Source organism: Callorhinchus milii, unplaced genomic scaffold (genome assembly GCF_018977255.1).
Source record: "Callorhinchus milii isolate IMCB2004 unplaced genomic scaffold, IMCB_Cmil_1.0 Scaffold2, whole genome shotgun sequence".
Taxonomy (NCBI): domain Eukaryota; kingdom Metazoa; phylum Chordata; class Chondrichthyes; order Chimaeriformes; family Callorhinchidae; genus Callorhinchus; species Callorhinchus milii.
In genome coordinates, this window is record NW_024704743.1 from 104,081,960 (window position 1) to 104,106,280 (window position 24,321).

General features: G+C 39.3%; 1 protein-coding gene across 4 annotated transcripts; it reads right to left on the bottom strand.

The window, feature by feature from the left end:
• Positions 1-1,072: 1,072 nt before the first annotated feature.
• On the bottom strand, positions 1,073-24,301 carry rad21b (RAD21 cohesin complex component b). Of its 4 annotated transcripts, none has more exons than XM_007897514.2 (14): positions 24,240-24,301; positions 16,119-16,289; positions 13,675-13,804; positions 13,158-13,257; positions 12,855-12,961; positions 11,153-11,359; positions 10,126-10,251; positions 9,884-10,006; positions 9,318-9,541; positions 8,332-8,491; positions 7,089-7,234; positions 5,901-6,050; positions 4,065-4,148; positions 1,073-2,191 (listed from the first exon to the last, which is right to left on the bottom strand). In XM_007897514.2, exons 2-14 carry the CDS (start codon positions 16,260-16,262, stop codon positions 2,000-2,002), a joined length of 1,893 nt encoding a protein of 630 aa, XP_007895705.1. In that variant the 5' UTR covers positions 16,263-16,289; positions 24,240-24,301; the 3' UTR covers positions 1,073-1,999. The 4 variants fall into 4 exon arrangements, with proteins under 4 accessions (XP_007895705.1, XP_007895703.1, XP_007895702.1 ...); XM_007897512.2 differs by having other exon boundaries at positions 5,901-6,053; XM_007897511.2 differs by having other exon boundaries at positions 5,901-6,056.
• Positions 24,302-24,321: the final 20 nt, after the last annotated feature.

Here is a 24,321-nt window from a genome sequence, read left to right on the forward strand (position 1 = left end):
TTTGTCACCTTGTTAGATGATGTAAGTCCTCACCAGCTTCCCTCACTCCATCCTCCACTTGCTCCAATTCATCCCAAATCCTGTATGGTATAACAATTAATTGCATTTATATAGTCAGTATAAAGATGAATGGGCTCAGTTGTGGATGTTCCTGCAATTGGTAGCCTCCCACCAATCAGCAGTCACAGATAAAAACATGGTCACTTGGACAAGATACCAGAGTGCCTAATGCATTCAAAAACGGTAGCCAGCATTGTATCAAAACCTCCATGACTGGTGGGTATAGGGGAAATCGAAAAGTCATGTACAGTACTTTCAATAGAGCAGTTCAGGAAGATGTTCAGCTGTACATTTGTCCAAATAGTGGAGTACAAAATGTAAAGTAGTCTAGTATATTCTTACAGCGATGACCTAATTGTGCAGGAAGGAATACAAGCGACTCAGAAGTTTTCCAGAAAATCAATTTAAGGAAAGGAGAAATGTGGCTGATCCAGTTTGGCAATTTTTTTCAGCCTGCATTCAACACATCTGGCTATTGCAATTAGAAATCACACTTTTGTGCAGACTGTTACAGCATTTACTGTACTTTATAGTGGTGTCTAAAAGTTACTCATATTTAGAATCATGTGCTCTGGTTCACAATGTACAATATAAAATCATTCACCCTATTGTTTCCTTCTACATGATTCACCTCTCACTCTCAACAGATGCTGGATATCTGTTTCCAGGATATCACTGGTGCTGACCACAAGAGTATCATATAGCAGCCCAAGACCATTGGCCCGCGGATCTCCTTTTCTTGCTATGCAAGAACATTTAGCCTCTGCTCTACATCTTCTCCAACACCTGATCTGCAGCAACATAGATGAGATCTGAGAAAACAATGAGAAAGGAACCCACATTCGACATGTATAGTACAGCATAGTAAACTCTAATGAACAATGTCATTGTTTAAAAAATCTGGTTCACGTATACTCCCACAACCTATCTACACAATAGAAATTCAGTATAAAGGGAGGGATAACATACAATTATATGCACTCAATAATAGTTTGTATTGGCATCAACACAATACTGTAACAAGTATTTTATTAGAAAAGTTATACATAACAGCATGAACTATCACTGTTCAGCAACATTTAGTGATGAACTAATTAAGCAACAAACTAGAAACTCAGTAGGATAAGCAAAACGCTGATCAAAATGAAAGCTTTCATCTTTTCCATAATTAAACATACATTCAAAATTATCTACACATTTTATACAAAGAGGGGAAGATAGGTTCACAGGCACATCATATTTTTAAAAAACTGCATTGTAACACTCTTTTAAAGCATCCTATTATGAATATAATGTATTTAAAATTAATTGAACATTTCAAATGACCTTAGCTGTAATTTAAAGTTTGTAATTCCAGTGAAGAATGGAAAGGTGCTGGTAGACTGCTTTCTCAGTGATGTCTTTATAATATAGATGAACCAGCACACCATCACATAAGTTACATTTAAGTGCAAGTGTAGAATACAAGCTTCTCTATAGTATTGCGCTGCAGATGTTATGAATTTTATCCAGTGACATCTTAGACTGAAAGTGTCAACCAGCAGCATTGGTGTTACACATGATATCTGAACAATGGAATCAATAAAGCCATGATCGTCATGTTTGCAGATATTTATTTAATATTTGAAACTTGATGTAGTTTTGCAAACATAATTTTAGTATAAAACCAGTCAGGGAGTGCAAGTTTTTAACCATAATCACTGGAATACCACCCCCCAAATAAGTCGATTGGAAAGTTTTCTGTGTCCAAAATAATTCTTAAAAGAGAAGAAAAGTCTAGCAGAGAATCTAAACAGGAAGGGCTCCTCCAGACTTTCCTTCACCTTTAACGTAATATTACATAAAAAACACCCTATCAAAGTATTGTAATGGTCTCATATCCCCATATGGGGCAATGCACATCTAGTGAGTGCACACTCGCCGTTTAAAATCAAACAAATCAGACAATACTGAATCTTGGTCCAGGCGTTGCAATGATGTCACTATAAGGCTCAGCCTGTGAAAGCTCGATTGCCTGCTGCTTTTTAAGTACCAAGAAACTGTAGAATTTTGCTGCTGCTTGTTTTCGATTGTTCCTCCGACACAATTCAGCCAGGCTGATAGATTCAGCTCCCGTTTTGACCAATACCCTCTGAAATAAAAATGTGCATTATAATTGACATTGCTACATTTTCTAATCCATCATTTAAAATAACTTGCAATCAAAATAGTCGACTGCATTTTCTAAGATGAGGGAAAAAGCATTCTGAAACGGTTTGTGTAAAATTGTGCAGCAAATAGTTGCTGTTCATAAGTACTCAATTGACAATGTATATTTAGTACAAAGTCATACCGAATAAAAACTTTAAACCGCTAATTTTTTGTTTACCACTAATATTGGTAAACAAAACACAAAATACTGCAGATGATGGAAATCTGAAACAAAAACAGAAGTCATTGGGAACACTCAGCAGGTCAGGCAGCATCTTTGGAGAAAGGAAAGTGAGTCAAAGTTTCGGGTTCACGACCCTTCGTCAGAACTTGAACTTGTGTTCTGAAGAAGGGTCGTGGGCCCGAAACATTGACTCACTTTCCTTTCTCCATAGATGCTGCCTGACCTGCTGAGTGTTCCCAGCGACTTCTGTTTTTGTTTAAATATTGGTAGGTTCATTTGGGGAAAAAAAAAACTCAAAACCAAAGGGGTTTCAAGCAAGCATTCTTTAAGACTGCATTATAATAATTATAATAAATCCTTGCATTTGATATAGCACCTCATCACGTCTTTGAGACGTCTCAAAGTGCTTCACAGAATATACTGTAAAGTGAATTGACTGTATATTTTGTGGGCAAAACATGGCAGCCAATTGGGCAAAGCAGTACCCAAAACAGTCATGGATTGAGAGACCACATTTTTTTNAGGGAATTATTACCACACTGAAGGGGTGGGGTTAGGGTAGCTTTCACTCCGAACAGCTCTGATCCTAGCCTGGACAGCACTGAAACGGTGGTGGGGTGGAGGGTGTTAGAATTGGTTTACAATTGGCCTTAATGTTGAAATTTGTGGGATAAAAAGGGAGGGGGAAGATATAAGAACATAAGAATTAGAAGCAGGAGTAGGCCATTCGGCCTCTCTAGCCTGCCCCGCCATTCAGTAAGATCATGGCTGATCTATTTAACTCCATCTACCCGCTTTATCCCCATATCTCTTAATCCCTTTATCCACAAGAAATCTATCAATCTCAGTTTTGAATATGTTCAAAACAGGGACAACTCAAAGGCACATTTAACTGCTGTACACAGCTACAATGACAGCGTGCTCTACAGATGGCTTCCGTTGAGCATTTAGATGTGAGTAATAATAGTAATCCTTGCATTTGATATAGTGCCTTATCACATAAATCCCTTTGCCTTTTTATTTGTGCTCTGCACCTGCAAACTAGCTTTAGTAACTTCTACTCTTTGTTCATTTATCCCAGAGTATGATTTTGCTATATAATAATAATCCTTGTATTCCGTAGAGTGCCTTATTACATTGATCAAACATCTCAAAGTGCTACTTAAGTATCTACACATGCCTCTACTTTTTCTAAATGGGTTAACTCAGGAATCTCAGGCCCCCATGATCTAAACGTAACAACATCAAAGTAGAGCATTTCTATAAAATATCCTTAAAGCAGACAAGGTTAAGGGGAGATTTAATAGAAGTGTTCAAAATTATGGAGGGTTTTGACAGAGTAGATTGGGAGAAACTGTTTCCACTGGCAGCTAGGTCGGTCACTTAGATTCAAGAAATTGGCAAAATAACTCGAGGGGAGATAAGGTGAATTTTTTTTTAAACATACAGAGTTGTTACAGTTTGGAATGCACTCCCTGAAAGGGTGGTAGAAACAGATTCAACAACAACTTTCAAAAGGGAATTGGTTATATAATTATTATGAATTATAATTCATAACCACAGTGTATAGCAACAAATGTTAAATTTTAAAAAATGAAGATATTAAATCACAGATTTTAAGTTTTCTAACCTGTAGTCCATGAAGCATTTGCTGAGTTCTCTTGTTCCATCGTCTCTCCTCTTGATCTTGGTCTCCCCCGACTGCATCCCCTTCCTAAAAGGTAGGATCAGAAATTGTTGTACATTGATGTAAATATGGAATGAGAAGAGGCCATTCAACCGATGTAACCCCATAACAAATGAATGTAAACCAATGACAAACAATACCAAGTCTAATAATGTCCTAATTGTTCAAGAAAACAACATAGCAAATAAGACAATAACAATAATAAGGAAAAATCATTCAGCCCATCAAACTTGTAGATGATGAATCGGTCTCATAGGAACAAAAATATTTTATTCAGCCCCTCAACCCTATTCTATTTTATCAGATTATGGCAGATTTTTCAATCCTAAAAATCCCATTTTTGCACATTTCATTCACAACACATTTTGCATGCCTGCATCTATCTACGCAGCCATTTATGCACTCATTCAACCATTTCCTTTTAAGAATCCAAACTATTCTGCAACAACAAATTTACATTTATAGTGCTTTTCAAGTCAGGAGTACATCCCAAGTCAGTCCTGGCTAGCAGCTGAGCTGGATGCTTTCTGTAGCCTTTGCCCCTTTAAATAACCAAAGGATTTCAAAATATTTTTAAAACATTTCTCATCAATTCCTAAAGATTCCTAAGGAATCCAACATTTATCTTTCACTAACTGCTAACAGATGATACTTACAGGGCCGTACGTGCCTTCGTCCATCCTCCTGATGCCAAAGGTGCTATTTAAATGTACATTTGTGCAGTAGTGTACCAGAGAATTAATTAGTCCCTTTGCAGTTGGTAGGTCCAAAAAAATGCCATTCTCCTTTGGACTACCAATTTTTAAAAAAATATTCAGATATAATGCTAAAACAAAGATTGAAAAAATGGACAATCCAAAATCCAAATATTAATTTTATACAACTAAACATAAAAAATTAAAACTAAATGCAACTTCTCGTTGGATTTTCCCTGTCTCATTCTTCAATTTTTAGTTTTATTTAAGTTTCAGCACCAAATATTGGAGCGTTAATAGCAGGAAAATCAGTTTTCTGCAGTTCAAGCAGTTAAATCTGGAACTGGAACCTCCCCCAAAATGCTGTGCTTGCTGGATCCATTTATATTTTCAAGATGGGAGGTAGATAAATATTTGTTAGGTCAGAGTATTAAGGGATATGTGGCAAGGGTGGGTAACTAGAGTTGAGGTACAGATTAGCCATAATTGAACAGGATCGAGGGGCTGAACAGCCTACTCATTTCTATGTCTACATCTATGTAAATTATGCTCACAAAACTACAAAATTAATAAAATTAATTCTCTGGTTCTGGGCATTTCTCAAATTCCTTACAGTACAGAAGTGTAATACATGATAACATGAAAGAAAATATGTACCTATTTTGAAAATTTAATAGAAATCTCAGTATGTTTGATAATAATATTCCTCCACAAATATTTATTAGCCCCACCATAACTCAGGTCCCAGATTTGATCATTGGTCTCTGCTGATTGGATACACTAGAATTGGACGCAGCATTCTTTGGTTTAAAGGGGATTAAATTATTCATGCTTGCGTTAATTTTCCCACTGTGTGTGTGTGTGTATTTAAGAAAGAGAAAACAGGGCTCAACTATGATATGGTCCAGTGTTCAAGATTCACCTTTGTCCATGCTCACTTTGAAAGAATGGACACTTGATAAAAGTGACCATATAGTTGCCACTCCCCATTGAATCGAAAAATCATACCCCAGTGAGAGACCAGGAGAGTTAGAGTAAGTGGAGAAACAGAAAATAAAGCCTTTAAAAAGTAGGTTCCCTTCACCTCTTCTTCCTCTTCATCCTTTTCCTTTCCCTTCTCTGGCAGAAGTGCTAGTTCTGGGACAAGATCAGTAATGTGCTGTTGCTCCTCTGGAGGAAGTTCCACTGGAGGAATCTGCTGATCCTGTTCTTCCTGTTGCTGCTGCTGCTGCTGCTGCTGCTGCTAATGGAACGCAAGCACAAAAGTAGTTGCAAAGCATCCAACATTAGTCTAATTGAAACTTCAATTTAACAAACTTTTAAAGCAATATATTAAAAAAATCAACCATGAAATGAATGACCTTAACTAAATTAAATATTTTTGTGGAAAAGGATAAGTGAGGTTCAGCGAGCAATGTCGATGGTCTCGAAATGTATTCTAAAATGAAGTTTTAAGATCAAATGTGTTATTAACTTGATGTATGTTTTGTCAAATGTAGACATTTTGCACTCTGACAGTTTGCTTAGGTGGAAAATACACTGAGTCAATCAATTTACTAGTTAATAACTACAGTCAAACCTGTTTTCAGCAACCACTCAGGGGTCTGGACCAAAATGGCTTTGTGTAAAGTGGCCCCCGAGTAAGGGTTCAATAGTTCATCGACCGGGCCTCAGATTGATTTTAAAAATTCCCGCGGGTCCAAACTTTCCAGACCCATGTATAGACTCCAGCGGAACTCCTAACGCAATTATCTATGCTGCCTCACCAGTAAGGTGGGAAGCTGTGGGCATCAAAGTGAGCTGCTCAGTGCAGCTTTGGTAAATACACTAGGAGTTGAGCAGGAGTCTACACGAAGGCCCACAGAAATTGGTAAGTGCACTTAAATTCACTTAGAACTGGCTGATGAAAAGGGCGTCTATAAACTGACATGAGGCCACTGGTTGTTAGTCAGATGGTTACTGAATAGAGGTGGTTGCTTCAACAGGACTGACTGCATGTGAGCACCTTAAATATCTAGGAAAATAACCAGAGTGTTCAAAGTATTTATGTATAGATTATTCCGATTTTGGATTGTTTTAAAACATTCAGAATGTTGTTTTCAAATGTTTTAAACATTTTAAAGTTTGTTTATTTTTCTACCAGAAGTACCTACCATTCGAACTGTAAATTTTAAAAAAACTCCCAAACTACCTAAATCCTGCCTAAATTTAAATAGTCTAACATTGCACTTGCTAAATTTGATTTGTACAAATATTAAATCTGAACACTTACAGGTACTGCAGGCTCCTGCTCCATTTCCTTGGATTTACGTTTGGATACTCTCTGGGGTGGTGGCATAATGGACTCATCCACTGCTGTCCTACTGCTCTCTAACATGGATTCCTGCAGGCGGCTGGGCTCTTCCAAGATTGGTTCATCTAAATTTTAAAAACAAACCATGAATATTTTGTATCCGTCAATATATTGTTTATTTCACTGAAGTTCAATTTTATAGGAAGGTTCAGATTATTTCGTTTACAGGGGCTCCTTCAAATGGAAACATCAACCTGCAGATGCCCAAAATGGTACCAGGAAAAATAACACAAGGAGTCCATTGTATGACATCAATGTCCCTTGATCATTGCTTTCTGAACTCCGACACAAGCCATAGACTTGGGCAATTTAAAGAATGTGTCCTACCTCAATGCCCTAGAATAGCAAAAGCTTATTGGATGTGATATTTTCCCCACATCTCCAACAGAAAAATGCTTTTAATACCTTCACAGTTGGGGCACTGTCCAACAACAGACTTCACGCTTGCAGGGCAGATATCGCAACACGTATGTAAAGACGCCTCTACTGAAAATGGAGCGGAGGAGTATATACATTCAACATATTTGGACTCCAAGCAACAATTATTCCAGAGTCTCACTGGACTCACTTTTCTGCTCTTTGATGTATCAGCATCTCCATAAGTAATCTAGTCATAATTAGGCAATAATCCCAAGGAATTCAAACATGAAACATGCCATCATTCTAAAGAGATTTTAAATAATGGTAGAAAAGATTCAGGAATGTATAGTACATTTTTTGAATGGCAATTTTTTAAAAACATTTCTGAAAAGAATGTAGCAAATGAAGTGACTTTTTGATTTTGTAAGTAAATGTTACGACGTGGAATTAGCTATGGGAAGTAACCCAAATCTTAGGGATAGTCATATTAAAAGAAAGTAAACAGAAAAGGGTCTCTCCAGAACATTGTAGAATTCAACAAGTGCTGTTCAAAGTCACTCTTCATTCAGTACTGAAAAATAATTTGGTACGACAGAAAGCTTTGCAGTCAGATGAGTCAAATTGCATTCAGAAATATGGATCAATTGGAGATGAGATGGGCCAAAATATGCAATCCTTTTTTGGTGTGGACGATATTCTAAAATTGATTCATCGCTGGTTGCAGGATAAAACCATGTGTGGTATATCATCCATGTATCTGCATGCTGACTATCTGGGTCATAAAGAAAAATAAGACTCATACCAATAATGTCACGCTGTTGCTGCTGTGGCAGCTCCTCTGCCCTTGGTACTTCTGGATTTTCAATTTCTTTCAGGAATTGATCCAGGTTGTCAGCTTCACCTCCCTTTCTCTTCTTTCTTAGCTCATCTGGGACAATTGGAGTGAGGCAGCGGGTGAACAGCTACACAGAAAAATAAGTGTTACCGCCAACATTGATTTCAATTGTGATTCAGGTACAAATATTCACGGAGAAAACATTCACACGAATCAAGAATTAAAAACAAATGTCACTAGTGAACAAACATCCACAGGAACTTCACACTGGACTTCAAATTTTAATTTTAAAAAAGTCCCTCTTATGGATCTGAGCTCTTGGTGATGCAGTGGACAGGTGTCTTCTGAAAATCGGCACATTTGCAAAGTCTAGGATGAAGCAGTGAAGGGGGAGAAGAGTAACCTGGAGGCAGAGTAGGCTTCACAGTGGCTTGTCAGTCTGTTGCCAAAGACCCTCTCGTGTGAACCTGGATTGAACAGTTGGTGTCGAGTCACCCCGGATTGCACCAATGGACTTTGAGGGCATCAAACTGCTCAAACTGGTAGGGTGGTCCTAGCTGGACAGGCAACAGGAAAGCTTGCCAGACAGTGCCTTGAATGGCAAGCTATGAGGTTTTAATTGGTTTGACTCCAGCTGTACCCCAACACATAACCTCAGCCATGGCTCTTTCCCACCTGTACTTAATACTCTTTAGAATTAGGTAAGCAGCACCCAATCAATATCTTTGGAATTTCCATGTATGGATGGGATGCATAGAACTTCATTTGGTATGGAAACTCTTAAGCATGGTGATGGGTTTCTGCATGTCAGACACCTGGCTGACATTTTATTTAAAATAAACTGTCTTATGTACAGTGCTGTTAACTGTGCTCATTATGAATTCTTTACTCCATTACAGTAAAATAGAAGTTGTTTTCAGACTCTGAATTAACATTTCAGTTGTTTTAATTACCTTCAGCAACCTGCTATTCCACAGAGGCTGAGCAGGCAGGGAAAACAGCTTTTCCACACCACCAGTCTCTTTCCACATCATGAGTTTCTTGGTGGGAGGTGCCAGATCCAACGTGGTGACAATATCAGAGTAATCACTCAGCTGTGCACGAATTGTTTTACTGTCAAGTTCCTTTACACTATCCACAATCAACTTTCTCTTCCTCTTCGCTTTTGTCTCCTTAACTGTAAGAAATCATCCCAAGATTTTAATAAATAAAATAATCCTATCAAATAGGTAAAGAACAACAAAACTCCACAGTTGACTTTTTATTGCAAAGATATTGTAATATCATTTCTGGTTCAATTAACACGACAATGAACGTATCAATTAACACTGTTTAGATATTCACCAATTATAAATATCAAAATCTAAGAGATCATAACTGATTTTTAATATTTGCTGTTTTAACCATTCACCAAGACAACTAAAGTTGCATTTTTATTACTCAATCTTATTTTTAGATATCACTTCACCAATATGGTCATACCCAATCACAGCTGCTGACAATAAGGTTGAAAACTTACCAGTTATATCAATTGGTTCCAAAGCAAATGCTTCCTCTTCGTTTGGTACCAACGTTGTCTGATCAGTCATCGTTGGCATTTGTTCAACTGGATCTTCGGAGTCTGGACTGCCAGGTCCACCCACTGTTTATAACCCAAATAGGGGAAATTCATTTTCAACAAGTCTAAAACGTATGACTAGAACTATGAACAAAGTCAACACTTTCAATTTATCACATTAGAAAAAATTGCAAAATACTCACTCGACATAGCATCATCATCATCATCATTATCCTGAACAGGTTCTTCTGGCATCAGAACTCCTCTATCGGGTAAAACAGGCGGATCATCAAAGATACCGCCATCATCATTGCTCAGAAGTTTGTCACCTGTGAACCAAAGTATTGAACAAAGAAATTAATGCAGAACTATAATCAACAACAACTTGCACTTATATTGAGCCTTTCACGAGGTTGTAGCCTCCCTGAGCGCTTGAAACCAGATTGATCAATAATATACCGATCAGCAGAGCCTAGACAGAATTCAAAAGGCAGTACATAAGGGATGGCTTGACAGCATTCACGTGATCTGCATGCAACAATTATTCAGACGTTCCATCTGGCCAGATTATATTGTTTGTATAAACTGTCAAAATGTAGCAAAATAAAGATTTCAGTGATGAATAATTTATAAAGTTAGCAGGTGAAGAAGGGCAAAACCTTTCATAATAAAAGACCTTTTACTCCTTCCAAAGTGACGTTCCATTTTAAAACCATACGGTTGTCCTCAGTAATGAGGACACAAATTTAAGAGAAATTAAAATTAAAGGTTAGAAAACATTTCTCTACCCAGAGGGTGATTGGAATGTAGAATTCCTTGCCACAAATTATTCTTGAAACTCTGTATTTTGTTTTGAAAAGGAATCGGATAAATTTTAAACAAGAATCTTAAAGGGTTTGGGGAGTGAGCAGGAAAGTGAAATTAGATTTGGTAGTTCATATGGACTTGATGGGCCAAAAAGACTGGTTCCTTCTATGGTTCTACATTTTTAATTACACTAAATGTTAAACCTAAAATGCTTGAGGGAGCATCCTCTTCCAAAGAGAGGATTTTATTCATCCACTAGCGCAGGTTCCAAAAAATGATTAATTTATTTTGAAAGTTCCTACGCAACAAGAAACAAAGTAGTTAAACTGAAATGTGTTAAATGATTTTATTCTCATATTTCTATCAGAAAGCAGCTTTATTCTATGTAAATTCTGCATCAAAAAGTAGGAGAAAACAATGTACCAAGTATGCCACCATCAATGTCGTCCCCAAAGCCATCATTCTTGAGTGGATCATCATATACCATATGGGTATTTCTCTCAGACAGCTGAGCAGTGGTGTTCTGTACCGGATCCAGCAACAGATGGGAGTTACTGGTAGTACCCATTAAGTCCTCTTCAAGTATGCTTTCGTGTCGATTAAGCTCACGTTCATCCATACCAAAATCACCTGTATTTGAAGGAGAAAAAGAATCTCCAATAGTAGCAAATTTAATGCCTCATGGAATTTCAAAAAGATGCACTGTTTCAAAAAGGTGCACTGTTAGAATTAGGATTATCATGATAAAACAAACATCAATACGCCTATATTAATTTTTGTATAGTCTTAATAGTCTAACATTGGATCAAAATGTTGCTGAAGTATGAGGTACTGTTCTGACATACTTTAGAGTGCTTCATTGTTAGAACACTGTCTTGCTATTTCTAATTGGAGCATTTAGTAGAATATTAGTATAGAACCGGACTGTCATTAAGCTTCGTCCAGTAAACAACTCTGATAGTTCTTGTATTTATTTGGAATCATCAAACCAAATGGTTGAAACATTGCAATGCAATATGCACTGTCCATTTTATGAAACCTCAATTAGCTACTGTCCAAAAAAACATTCTCATAAACAAGCAAGTTTATGTATCTGATCAAGATTATTGACCATCACATGAATTCCTCACTTTAATTATTGATTGATTAATACCTGCTTAATGCGTCTTGACCCATCCCTGCATGCGGACTTACTGGCAAGCACTGGAACCACATTGAATTGCGGGAAATGAAATTATTCTGCGAACGAGTCAAGAGATCAAGACTACATTTCCTGCAATTCAAAGCAGCTGGCCAGTAAGTGTATATACATCATCGGGTCAGGAAGTCATTTTCCGCGATTCAATGCAGCCGATAAGCGCAGGAGTAATAGAGGAAAGGGGAGCCGCATTACAAATTACAAAATGATAAATATAACCAGTGCAAAGACATCTAAGTAGTTTTGATAGGAAACATAATGGGACTCAGGTGGATGTAAGACTTAGGCAATTATATGATTTATAAAGATAAGACTTATGCGAGTTTTGCTGTATACATCCTCTCAGGCAGCATAATCATATGAAGCCCCTTTGATGTACAATAAGCTCAGTCTCAAGGCAAATGTCATCTCTTCCTCCCTTACGGAGCAATCATTAACCCTAACACTACTTAATGAACGAAAACTAATATCTCTGTCAATGTTGGTCCAGCAAACCGCCATCCCACCCCCAGGTTAAAGGTTTACAGAGTATTTCTCCCCAATTAAAAAACTACCCCAAATAGCTTTGATTCTCATTTAAAACACGTGGAGAATCCCCCCCCCCCACACCCGCTTACTTTATCTGTGTAATATTTCAGACCATCCAGATTTTAGAAAATTGTTAAATTCAGCCTTAAATTTATTGTGTAGTTCTTAAAGAAACTTAAAGAGAACCAACTTCAAAATTAAGGCTGTAATAATAATTTGCAAATGCTCTAAAATGCTGCATAAATAAGAATGAATCTCGACTAAAATGGATTTTCTCCCATTGAGTATTTAAAATTGCTGGAACAACTGCACCAGAACTGAAAATGGGTAATCTAACCATTTGAGTTGCGCAAAAAAATCATATTGCATGAATTAATAAAACTAAACCTCCATTCTTACCAAAGTCATTGTCTTGAAGCAAAGTGATGGTACCCACTTCCTCTCTCATAGTGATCTCTTCCACTCTGCTTTGGTTCAAGGTAAACTGCTGAGCCACGTCAATATCACTGCAACACAGATCACATTGGTTGGATTAAACTAAAATGTTAACATTGTAACTCAAGTATATCAGAAATAAAAAAACTTATGTTTTCATTTGGTAGCTGCGGTATTGTCTAGTTAAGATCAACTAACAGAGCAGCAGATATAACTGAACGAGAAGTTTCCACATCTGAAAGTGTGTAAGGAAAAATAAACACTTACTCTAAGTCTGGTAATGGCTGGTCAAAATCATGGAATTCCTCAGGCAGAGTAATAGCATTATATGCAGCTTCCCGATTTTCTTCCGGAAGATCCACAACACCTGGAAGATTGTTTAAAAGACTGAAATTGTGTACTAAGAATCAATGGTTCAGTCTTATTTCTAGAGATCTAACCTTTACAATAAAAACAGAATGCAATTTGTAGTACAGGAATATGAAACACTGCATCTTATTATGTCTGGCTGCACCCACACTGAAAGCACTGCTTTCAAAAACAAATGCCAGTGTTAACTTGCAGTGCTAAGATTATGAAGAAACCTATGAATATATAGAAATTGGAGTTATAGATCAGTTAAGTACAAACCAGTGGTATCAAACTTTGCTCCTTATGGGAAATAAGTCTGTTAAAAGTTCCTGAAGCATATGATAGTTCCAGGACAAATTACAAAACTAAATGAGACTTATAGCAGAATTAATAAGCAAATCTTCTTGCACTAAAATACAATATTGAAACCTACCTGGACGGAAAGCCATTTTAATCTTTATGAAGGCTTCATTACAATCAGCCAAAAGATATTTAGCTTTTCTATGGTAGATCCTCACCACACCGAGCAGAAGATGCCCAGACGTTCGCAAAGCCATCTTAACCTGGAGCAAATAATAGGTTAAGATATTAATACCAACTAAATGTTGAAAATTCCTATTAACTTTTTAGTTTTAACCCCCAAATATATTGAAGTTCCCACCATCCTGTAAACAAACTTTTTTTCCATTTCCATCACAACTGCACTTGGTACCAAATGCTATATTCTTCTCAGTGGCCGAGTCCCAGTGGTGAAAGCAATATCCTACTTTAGACCCAACCCTGCTTTCCAAAATGAATTTAAAATTTAGTGCGTAAAAAATGTTTATCGGGATATTATAGAGATAATCAAAAATATTGATAACTTACAGGAAATACAATTTGGATAGGTGAACCACCAACAGAGACCAGAGAAGATTAGTGCCATAGCTAGACCTCTATCTTCATCAGCAGATTTACCAAAATAAGGCTTCATTTCACTGGAAACTCATGGATGTGGTTCCCCTACTGGGCCTTCACTAAAAACAGAGGTGCCAGTGACTATGAGCCACTGCTGAGAAAGAGGCAAAAGACTATGTTCCTGGCTTTTTGCATGTACCCCTTGTCTCCTTGGGTGAAAACTTGCCTGGCCTTAAAGAAAAAAAAAATTTCTTCACCATCAACATTTTGAAATGTAAAAGCATGGAGGTCATTCTGGAGTTTTTAGATTTTGTTTGTACTTTCTGAAGCTTTCAAAAGCTTCCTTGATCATCCAATAGTCCAGAAAAAGGGAAGTTCAAAAGTTTACTTTGTAGGTCTGATGGAAAAATTTATGCCAGTCAGCTATGTGAAGCACTTTGGCATGTCCTCCTCACGTCAAAAGCGTAATATAAATGTAAATTATTGTTGCTTTGTACATGTGCAAATCAAGCCACCTGTCCTAGTTGTCCAATCTTTCAGATTACATTTCGGGGTACATCTGGGATTTTCAGTGGTCACATGCTTCATGGCTGTTGTGGGACATTTCTGTGCGCAAATTGACTGTCGCGTTCCCCTACAAAATACAGTCACCACATCTTACAATAATACTGTGAAGCACTTTGGGACCTTCTCCCAATCCAAAAGGCACTATATCAAATGTGAGATTTCTCATTAATTGATCAGCTCAAAAAAAGCAGTTTAGAAGAAAATTATACACTGGTGTGATAAATTGTGCTGAACACAATCAGCAATTGGAAAACTACAGTTCCTTTCAATTTCATGAGATGTGTGATAAATTGTCCAAAAGGCAGATCTGAATCTTATGTAAAAAAAATCACATCACTGGAAGCACTTAAATCCAAATGTGCTCTGTTGCAGTGTTTCTCAAGGGCCAGGCCAGTTAGTGAAAGTCCCAGTGATTCACATCAGATATCTCTTTAAATTAAGTGATCATTCAGACTCATTTACTAATTGGCTGCCATATTTTAAGACACAATTGAGCCAGACCCAAGTATGAAAAGGTTGAGAAACATTGTTCAATAGTAAGCAAATTATCTAATTGGCATGTAATATTGAACTGGTGTTACATTCTGAAAAATGAAATGTTTAATTATGTTCTTCATACAGTAGAGCACATTTGTTTATCTGTAGGACTCCAAGTAGGAACGCTGAATCGTAAATTACTGGAAAAAATTACAAGTATCTCCTGGTTGCTAAGAATGTTGACGGTTACAGTACAATGGCTTAAGTCCAACTTTGCACATACCACTAATAGGTATTTATGCGGTTAGAAAAATGTAGTGGTGAGGATAAGAGCAAATCAAATCAAGATAAAAATAACAGTCCTTGGATTTAATATGTAATAGATTAAAACAACAAATGAATAATAATCCTTTCGGTTTAGCTGCTTTCACATCAAAGGACATCCTAAAGCATTTCACAGGACATACTATATAAAGGATATCAAGTGCAGTGACTATCTTTTGTGGGTGATCGCAGCAGCCAATTTGCGCACAGCAATGTTCCACAAGTGGCCATGAAGTGAATAGCCAATTTTAACTGGGAATTGGATTGTGAGCCAGGAGAAACTCTCTTCTTTATTTGAATATTGCCATGGGATCTTTAAAGTCCACTTGAAAAGGCAAACAGGTTTAACATCTCATCCAAAGGACGTCACCTATAACACCGCAGCACACCCCCAGGATTGGAGCGTCCTCTTAAGACTATATGAGTCTCCAAATCCCGATGTGGGGCTTCAACTCACAACCGTCTGAACTCAAAAGGCAAGAGTTCTACCCACTGAGTCAGAATTATTTAGCGCCTTTTACATTGGGAGGAATGTTTCAAAGGTAATAATAAAAGAACATTCATATATGATGCAGTTCATTTTGAAGATTGCTTAAAAGACCAAGTATTTACCTTTGGAGAAATGATGCTTTCCACACTGCTCTCCAGATTACACTCAAATACATGGGCTTTGGTGAGTTTCTTGTCCCAGTGGGCAGCAAGCCATATTTTGGCTAGCGGCCCACGTTTGCTCAACACAAAATGTGCGTAAAACATCTTCGGAGCTACCTTTCAGGTATAAACCTAGAAACAGAAAAACACAATCAATAATCTAAAAACTATAAATGTCCACAGTTGCAGTACTCATTCTCCAGTCTCCTTATCAACAATAAAAAAATTCATACAAATATTTTAACATTTAAAACACAGACCTAATTGAGATTAATATACAGATATATATTTTTTTTAACAAATTACATTTTGCTCAGTGGGAAAACTCAGAACAAAAACTCAAAGCTGTTCAACTTAAAGTGATTGCTCATAAATGGCTCTATGATGGATTACGTACAGTATCATTGGGTGAAGAGAAAAGACATGGTTTTGGATCCCAAAACAAATAATGTTTTTAAAAAATAAACTGAGGAAAAAGAATTCAACCAAGACCACTTCTGCCTCCAGTCTTGCCGATGCCTGTGCTGTCATCAGCAGTTCCCTGAAATACTGTGGACCCACCTGACTTAGGAACCGGACTCCTGAAATCTCCAATGGGTTGGCTCAATTCTGACACTCCACTGCCAAATATAGGTCACCTTAGAGCCAGTTCAGCTCCAAGGAAGCTTTTTCCTTTGCTTACCTCCCCCCATAAAAAAGATAGTCACTAGTTGTTCATTTGAAATATGACAAGCGTGGGTTTGCACCCCAACGAGATGGATGGCAGGCATCAGGTACTCCCTGTGAGCTTCCCTGTGGGCTACACAGCTCAGCATGAAATGCATTAGAGCATTGCTTCCATCTTTCTGTCTGTAGCTCAGACACATGTCTCTTGCATTGAGCGATGGTTCCACCAGTTGGAGGCATGGGGCTTAAGCAGAAGCCACTAACCTCTCTGCAAAACAATCAAGGTGGATACCAGGTGCTGCATGTTCACAAACTCGAGACTCCAGGTAATGCTTTCCAGCAGTTGTCACCCCAAGCCTCAGAGTTTCCTCATCAGCTACCCGGTGGACATATTCCTTCAGTGTGGTGGGAAAACCTTTACAGGACAATTTGCAAAATGCCAACCACCTTGATGCTCTGTAGGATTGGTTTGATTTGCTCCAGGTGCATGTTCAATTCCACATACCAGGCTTATTTTGGGGACGGACGTGGTATCAACAGGGATTGATGGAGCAGACTAATGGGTAGTGGTTGTGGCTGGTCAAGCAATGGGTTTTAGCTGGCTGAACTCCACCAGGACCTCAGTACACACTCTGGGGTCCCCAAACCTCTTAGCAACTGTGTGCAATACTTTCTGGAATTACGTAAGCAGAGGGTCCCTCAAGGAAGAGTGCACATTCCATTCCAGACTCGAGAAAATTTATGTAGGTGTTATGCATGTGTGGAACTCTGTCTGGTTTGGATACTCTTAAGCATTGTGACTAAAATTAACAGGCCAGATATCTGATACACGCCTTCAGCGTGGTGGGAAAATAAGGTGCAAGTCCTCACACAGTAGGCCAATTTGCCAACATTATATTATCTGCATTCATCAGTGATATATGACAGTAGTTGATGCATCCTAACAACTTCATTCAGGAGCACTAAGCGTGGAGCCAAGAACACTGCAGTTAAGTAAACTAAAAACTCCCAGTGCTGACATTAATTTGCATGTGGAGTGAACACATTTATCATTTCGGTGAGCGGATAAGAAAGAGTTATCCCCAGTTATCCTTCCTCCCGCACCGCTTTCTTCCACCTCCACCACATTGCCCGTCTCCGTCAATACCTCACCCCAAAAGCTGCCGAAATCCTTGTCCATGCCTTTGTCACCTCTCGGATGGACTATAGCGCCCTCCTCACTGGTCTCCCCTCCTCCACTATTCACAAAATTCAGCTCATTCAAAACTCCGCCGCCCACATTCTCACCCGCACCAAACTCCGTACCCCGATTACTCCAATGCTTGACAAACTCCACTGACTCCCTGTCACAGAGAGGATCGACCTCAAGATTCTCACGCTGGTGTTTAAATCCCTCCATTCCTTGGCACCGCCCTATCTCTCTAACCTCCTCACTCCCCACAGCAGTATCCGCTGCCTCCACTCTAGTGGGCCTGGCCTCCTCCGTGTCCCCCAAATCCTCCACTCCACCATCGGCGGCCGTGCCTTCAGCTACTAATATTAATTCTTCTGGTTTTCTGTAACCAGAAGTGGAGTCCTGTAGCTCAGTGGTTAGAGCACTCGCTTTGCAAGTGAGAGGCCTGAGTTCAGTTCCAGGCAGGGCGAAACCTTGGGCAAGTTTCCTTACTCCACACACCTAATAATAAGAATCCCTCCAAAAAAAACACTAAAAAATTGGTCATTTTCAATCAATGACTGTTTGTGGGACACTGCTGTGCGCAATTGGCTGCCGCGTTCGCCCACAAGTATACAGTCAATTCACTTTACAGTATATTCTGTGAAGCGCTTTGGGATGTCTTGAAGACGTGAAAAGCGCTATATTAAATGCAAGGATTATTATTACTATTATTATAACCCACCCAGGAACCCAAGGTCTACGAGCATTCTGTCAAGAATCAGATAACTCCCTTCCAGTAGTAACCATCTCTGTTCAGACATGAAATGTTGGGTCATTCCTCTCTTAGATGTGAAAAGCATCATTAGTTTATCTTTTCAACCTAGCCTCTTCTAATTCACAAAAAAGCAGATTAAATTTTATCATTCACCCCATTGCTGTTTGTGCAACGTTGCAGGCGGAGAATGATTGCTGCATTTGGCTACATAAATAACATCTGTTAATTTTCAAAGTATTGCATTGTACTTTGAGAAGTTACAATGTGATTCTGTGGTACATCAAATGCAAGTACCATTCTAATCAAAAAATACAATCAGACTCAATTCCCCCTTGCTCTTATTAATAATCTGTAAAATCCATACAATCCTTTCCGTCCTCCTTCCACACACACCGCTCGCCCTAAGACTTCTCAGAATTCTTCCCTCTCTTTATAACAGTCTTTTGCAGCAAATGCAATTGAAAGGATTTGGCCCTTTGATAGAACTTTGATACTAATAGAATCAATCTCTCCTTCCAATTTGCTGTGTATAAACTGCATTGTCACAGACTGCCCTTTTTTTCGACAGAAGGAAATTATCCCAATCCAACCTAAACAAATTAATTATGCTCTCACGTGCAAGGTCTCAAACTAGAATTTAGTTAGGATGAGGTGCATTCTAGATAACAGTACCACAGACCCAAAAGGACAGGAATCACAATGTTCTTGATTTGTTAATATACGGGTACACTAATGCCTATAATTATCAAACCAAATCCTCAATCAGCTATTTTCCAAAAAGAATCAAACTGTGTTTGATGTAAATCTTGCCCACAATTATTACTGGAGGAAAGGATAACTCTAAACTCCGAGCCTGAGTTTTGCTAAATTTTCTGCTGGTATTTCTTAGCAGTGTAAAAAACTTGAGGTGGAATTTTCATTGAGAGAAAAGATTGAGAGTGCAAGTTCAAGCCTGTCAACATTTCCTACACTTTAGTATTTTTAGTTGCAGAATTGCCCCGGTTAGAATATACCATTTCTTTATTCTCACTTGCAGTTTATACTATTATTTCACCAATTGATTGTATTGAATATATCCGAAGGGCGTATTCAGTTAAACACATTTTAATAATATAATAACACTTGCATTTGATATAGTATGGCTGGCGATGCATTATAGAATGGTAATTCAATATCTTACATCAATATGAAACCAACCAAGATTAAATTACAGCCTTGGAGCTCAAAGTCAGATAATAATTGTATATAATTCGGACTGAGTTCTTAGAAACATTTTAAAAATGCACATTAGTAATGTTAAAGGAAAATAAATTTAAAAATCTGCTAATTTTAATGATCAGCTCTTGAAAGACTATCAATTTGGCCGTTACCTGACACTCAGGCGAGTGTTAAGCACATAAAGGAGAAGATCCATAAGAAATTCAGTATGTAAGCATCTCAAAGGCAGCTGGGTTGGTAAAGCATAGAGCAGTGCCAGTCTGTTTCTCAGTGGCTATATCTGTATCCAGGTGGATTCATTTTCCTGATGTACAGTTCTGTTCCTGAATCTACCACCTGATAAATGTTCCTGGAAAAGTCTCCAGCATGAAAACATTCTTAATGCAATTCTTCACTGGGTTGAAAGGTCATCAATGGTACTGGACATATGACTTTAATAGGTAGGAGTCTTAACAACAACAAAATTACAAGAATTACAAAAAATTTGTGGAGTCCTGTAACTCAGTGGTTAGAGCACTCGCTTTGCAAGTGAGAGACCTGAGTTCAATTCCAGGCACAGGGCGAAACCTTGGGCAAGTTTCCTTACTCCACACACCTGATAATAATCCCTCCAAAAAAACAAAACAATAATAAATTGGTCATTTTCAATCCACGACTGTTTGTTGGACATTGCTGTGCGTAATTGGCTGCCGCGTTTGCCCACAAATATACAGTCAATTCACTTTACAGTATATTCTGTGAAGCGCTTTGGGACGTCTAGAAGACGTGAAAAGCGCTATATCAAATGCAAGAATTATTATTATTATTATTAAGAACATAGTGCATGGTACATTCATATATTTATATTATTGCCTATTTTCCAGATTTTTAAAAAAATGCAATAATAGGTAGCTATTAGTTACTGAATTCATAAGATTACAATATTAGAAATTTGCTTATAATTATACAGCAACAAAACCACAGTTGAGTTCCCAGAAATGCTGCCAACAAAATACTGTACATCTGCGAATGTAGTTTTTTACCTTATGACAAAATTGCAAGGTAAAAAAGTATAGGCAACTTTTGTAATCTCTCTTGCAATGTCCATGATTTGACACCATCTTTTACTGCACTTGCTCTTAATTAATTTTTTAAACTATGTTGTATTTTTGAATCTTGTAATACATTTTGAAGATTTGATACTTCTTGAATGTTTTTCTTTTCCTGCACACAAATTTTACTTTAGTATGTTAGCTGAATTAAAGACAGCTAAGGTACAGCATTTTACACAATGATTGTTCATATTTACAATCCACAACGAAATGGGCCACAAATTATGCTGACATCGAGCTCTCCTTACATGTAAAATCCAGTCACAAAAACAAATATAGTATAAACCAGATTTCAGACACAGTGATTCAGAGTCCCTCTTCCAAAATCACCCAATCAATTCGGTTTGAGGATGTGTAGGATGCAATCAGTATCAAACCGGTTTGTAATGCAGATAATTACAACATTTTAAAATAGCTTTTACATTTAATTTAAGTTTGAATTTAGATGTGATCAAAGAACTTGACATACCAGTTTGTAACGCTCTGTTCATATGATTAGCACTTTTCTCAATCCCTGCCAAATCACTTTTGGAGTAGGAAATATAAATGCTGTTTCCCACTCCAATCATTTTGCTGTGTAAATCATAATCACTCCAGCTGTGTAAACACAGTATTACACTTCACTTTTCCTATCTCTTCAATGAAAACTTGGGAAAGCAAAACAAATCCTATCTGAGGTGCATGATCACCTACATTAATAAGTCTGCCTGCAGAAATCATCCAAATATATGATTCTCAAGACATTAATGTGCAGTGTCACAATATAAACACAGTTGATGTGAACAGATTCAATCTTCAATAAACTCGGGCTGATTGGAAGGTCTTTAATATTACTAAATTGTAACCAGTTCCTTTACAAACCAGCATCCCAGTTGTGCTTTCATCATCACTGGCAACAGTAATTGAGGGCAGGTAAATAAAGAGTATAAATGAGCCTTGGGGGAATCCAAAAATAAAGTTTCCCCTTCTCCATCCAAATGCAGCTTTCCACTAAATAATACTTTGTCGTTTTCAATTTATTCTTCAGACAACTGATGTAAACGAAAAAATAATCACAGATTGCCATTGTAAACTTCCTACTTTCATGGAGGCCTGTAGCTCAGTGGTTAGAGCACTCGCAATGCAAGCGAGAGACCTGGGTTCGATTCCTGGCAGGGCGAAATGTTGGGCAAGTTTCCTTACTCCACACGCCTCTGTTAATCTAGCAGTAGAAACCCGATTGTTAGTTGATCGCCGGATCGCTTTTACGGGATGATAATTCCTTCCAAAAAAATAATAATTGGTCACTTCAACCCACGACTGTTTGTTGGACACTGCGCTATATGAAAAGCGCTATATCAAATGCAAGGATTATTATTATTATTCAATTCACTTTACTGGTCCTCGCCTTCAAAGGTCTCCATGGCCTTGCTCCCCCCTACCTCTGCGACCTCCTAGCCCTCTACCATCCTGCCCGGTCCCTCCGCTCAGCGGGCTCCGGCCTGCTTCACGTACCCCACCTCGCCCTCCCCACCATTGGTGGCTGGGCCTTCTGTCACATCGTTTGGAACTCCATCCTGCAGTCCCCCCTCCTTTGCCTCCTTCAAGACCCATCTCTAGACCCACCTTGTCGACCGTGCTTTCGATCACCCTGCTTCCCCCTCTGCCTTCCAACCACCCCAATCCCGGCCCCCAGCCCGGGTCGAAACACTGACTGTCTAGCGCCTTGGGACGTCCTCCCGTGAAAGGCTCTTAAACCAGTCTAACTTTGGTGGTGTTGTATATTCTGTGAAGCGTTTTGAGACGTCTCGAAGACGTGAGAAGGCGCCATATCAAATGCAAGGATTATTTGTAGTATTATTTCTCAGCAGCATAACCAACATCTTACCTCGTACGTGATCAGTGAATAAGTTAGTATTCAATCGTCACTATATTCAATAACAAGCCTAACCGATTGGGTCAGCTCTGGTCCCAGGTGATCCTTTTCCAATGTTCGACATTTACAACAAGAAGATGACATTTGTATAGCGCCTTTCACGTCGGGGGGTGATATTAAAAGTGATAATATGAGCAAAATATCCCAAATATTTTTGAACGAACGTTTCACATATTCCTACATTTTTTTTTCTTTGCCAGAAAAAAAAACTCTGCCCACGTTTTCGCCGCAGCCACGAAACGGTGCGATTTCACAACTTTTTTTTAAAAAAAAACAAAAACCCCGAAAAACGTGCTCGGGACGTATTTCTCGCGAAAGAGATGGCATCGGAAAGCGCAATTTGGGGTTTAATTTTACGAATGGCCTCTGTGCCCATTGTTGCAAAACAAACGTCCAAAAAGTAGCAACAAAAAACCCAGACGCGGTGCCAATGAACCGATTGAAAGGACGCGCGGAGACCAGCGCACAAGAGTGTCAGTCAGTCCAGTCCCAGTCAATGATCAGCCGAGACGGTGTCCAAAAAAAAAAATCCCCGACGCAGCGAAAGAACCGCATCGCAAGAATAGCCATAAATAGGGGCCGTGAGCAAGAGCTGAAACACGGGGAGAGGAGAAGCCACTCCACCGCAAAGAGTGGGCTTCAAACCGAATAACACATGAAAGCTCGTCGTCGCCGCCGCTGCTACTGCTGTGCGTAGGCTTTATTATTACAGCCCCGCGGCCCTCGGGGCAGGACTGCGCCCACCTCCTGCAGCCCTTACCCGGGCCAAGTTCCACCCGAGCGCCGGGCGGGTACCGGGCCCAGGCCCTGTCTCCCTGTCTCCCGGTATTTTCTCCCCGCCGTGTCCCGCGATTTCCGAACCGGCGGGGCGGGGCGGGCGGCCTCGGGGCCGGGCTGCGCGGTGGATTTCGTGGTGCTTTCTCCTCCCGCTCCCGTCGCCGCTTATTCGTGTCCCTGCCTTCCCGGCGCCATTTACAAAAAAAAAGGGGGGGGGGGAGAAGAGCCACGAAACCGGCGGCTTCTCTCCCCCCCCCACTCCCGAGCCCGGAGGGGGAGAGAGAGAGAGGGAGGGAGGGAGACCGACCCATCCGTCTATCCCGCATTAAATCTTTGTAAATCCCAAACCCTGCGCCGAGGCCGCGCTGGGCCTGAAAAGCCACAGGAGGCCGAGGGCTGACGTGCGCCTCCCACCTCAGCAAATAAACCGCGAGGCCGCGGCCCGGGAGCAGGTACGGCGGGAGGGACGCGGGACGGGCTTTACCGTGACGGCGGGTGTCGGCCTCGACTCGCTCTCCGGGGCCCTGCCCCCGGCTCCGGGACTCGACGCTTCGCTCGCACGGACA

Coding starts and splice junctions, on each gene's coding strand:
- rad21b (XM_007897510.2), bottom strand. CDS start 16,262: ATGTTTTACGCACATTTTGTGTTGAGCAAACGTGGGCCGCTAGCCAAA. Junction 10,007..10,125: donor TGATGATGATGCTATGTCGA/GTGAGTATTTTG, acceptor GGTTATAAACAG/TGGGTGGACCTGGCAGTCCA. Junction 7,235..8,331: donor GCAACAGCGTGACATTATTG/GTATGAGTCTTA, acceptor TTTAAAATTTAG/ATGAACCAATCTTGGAAGAG.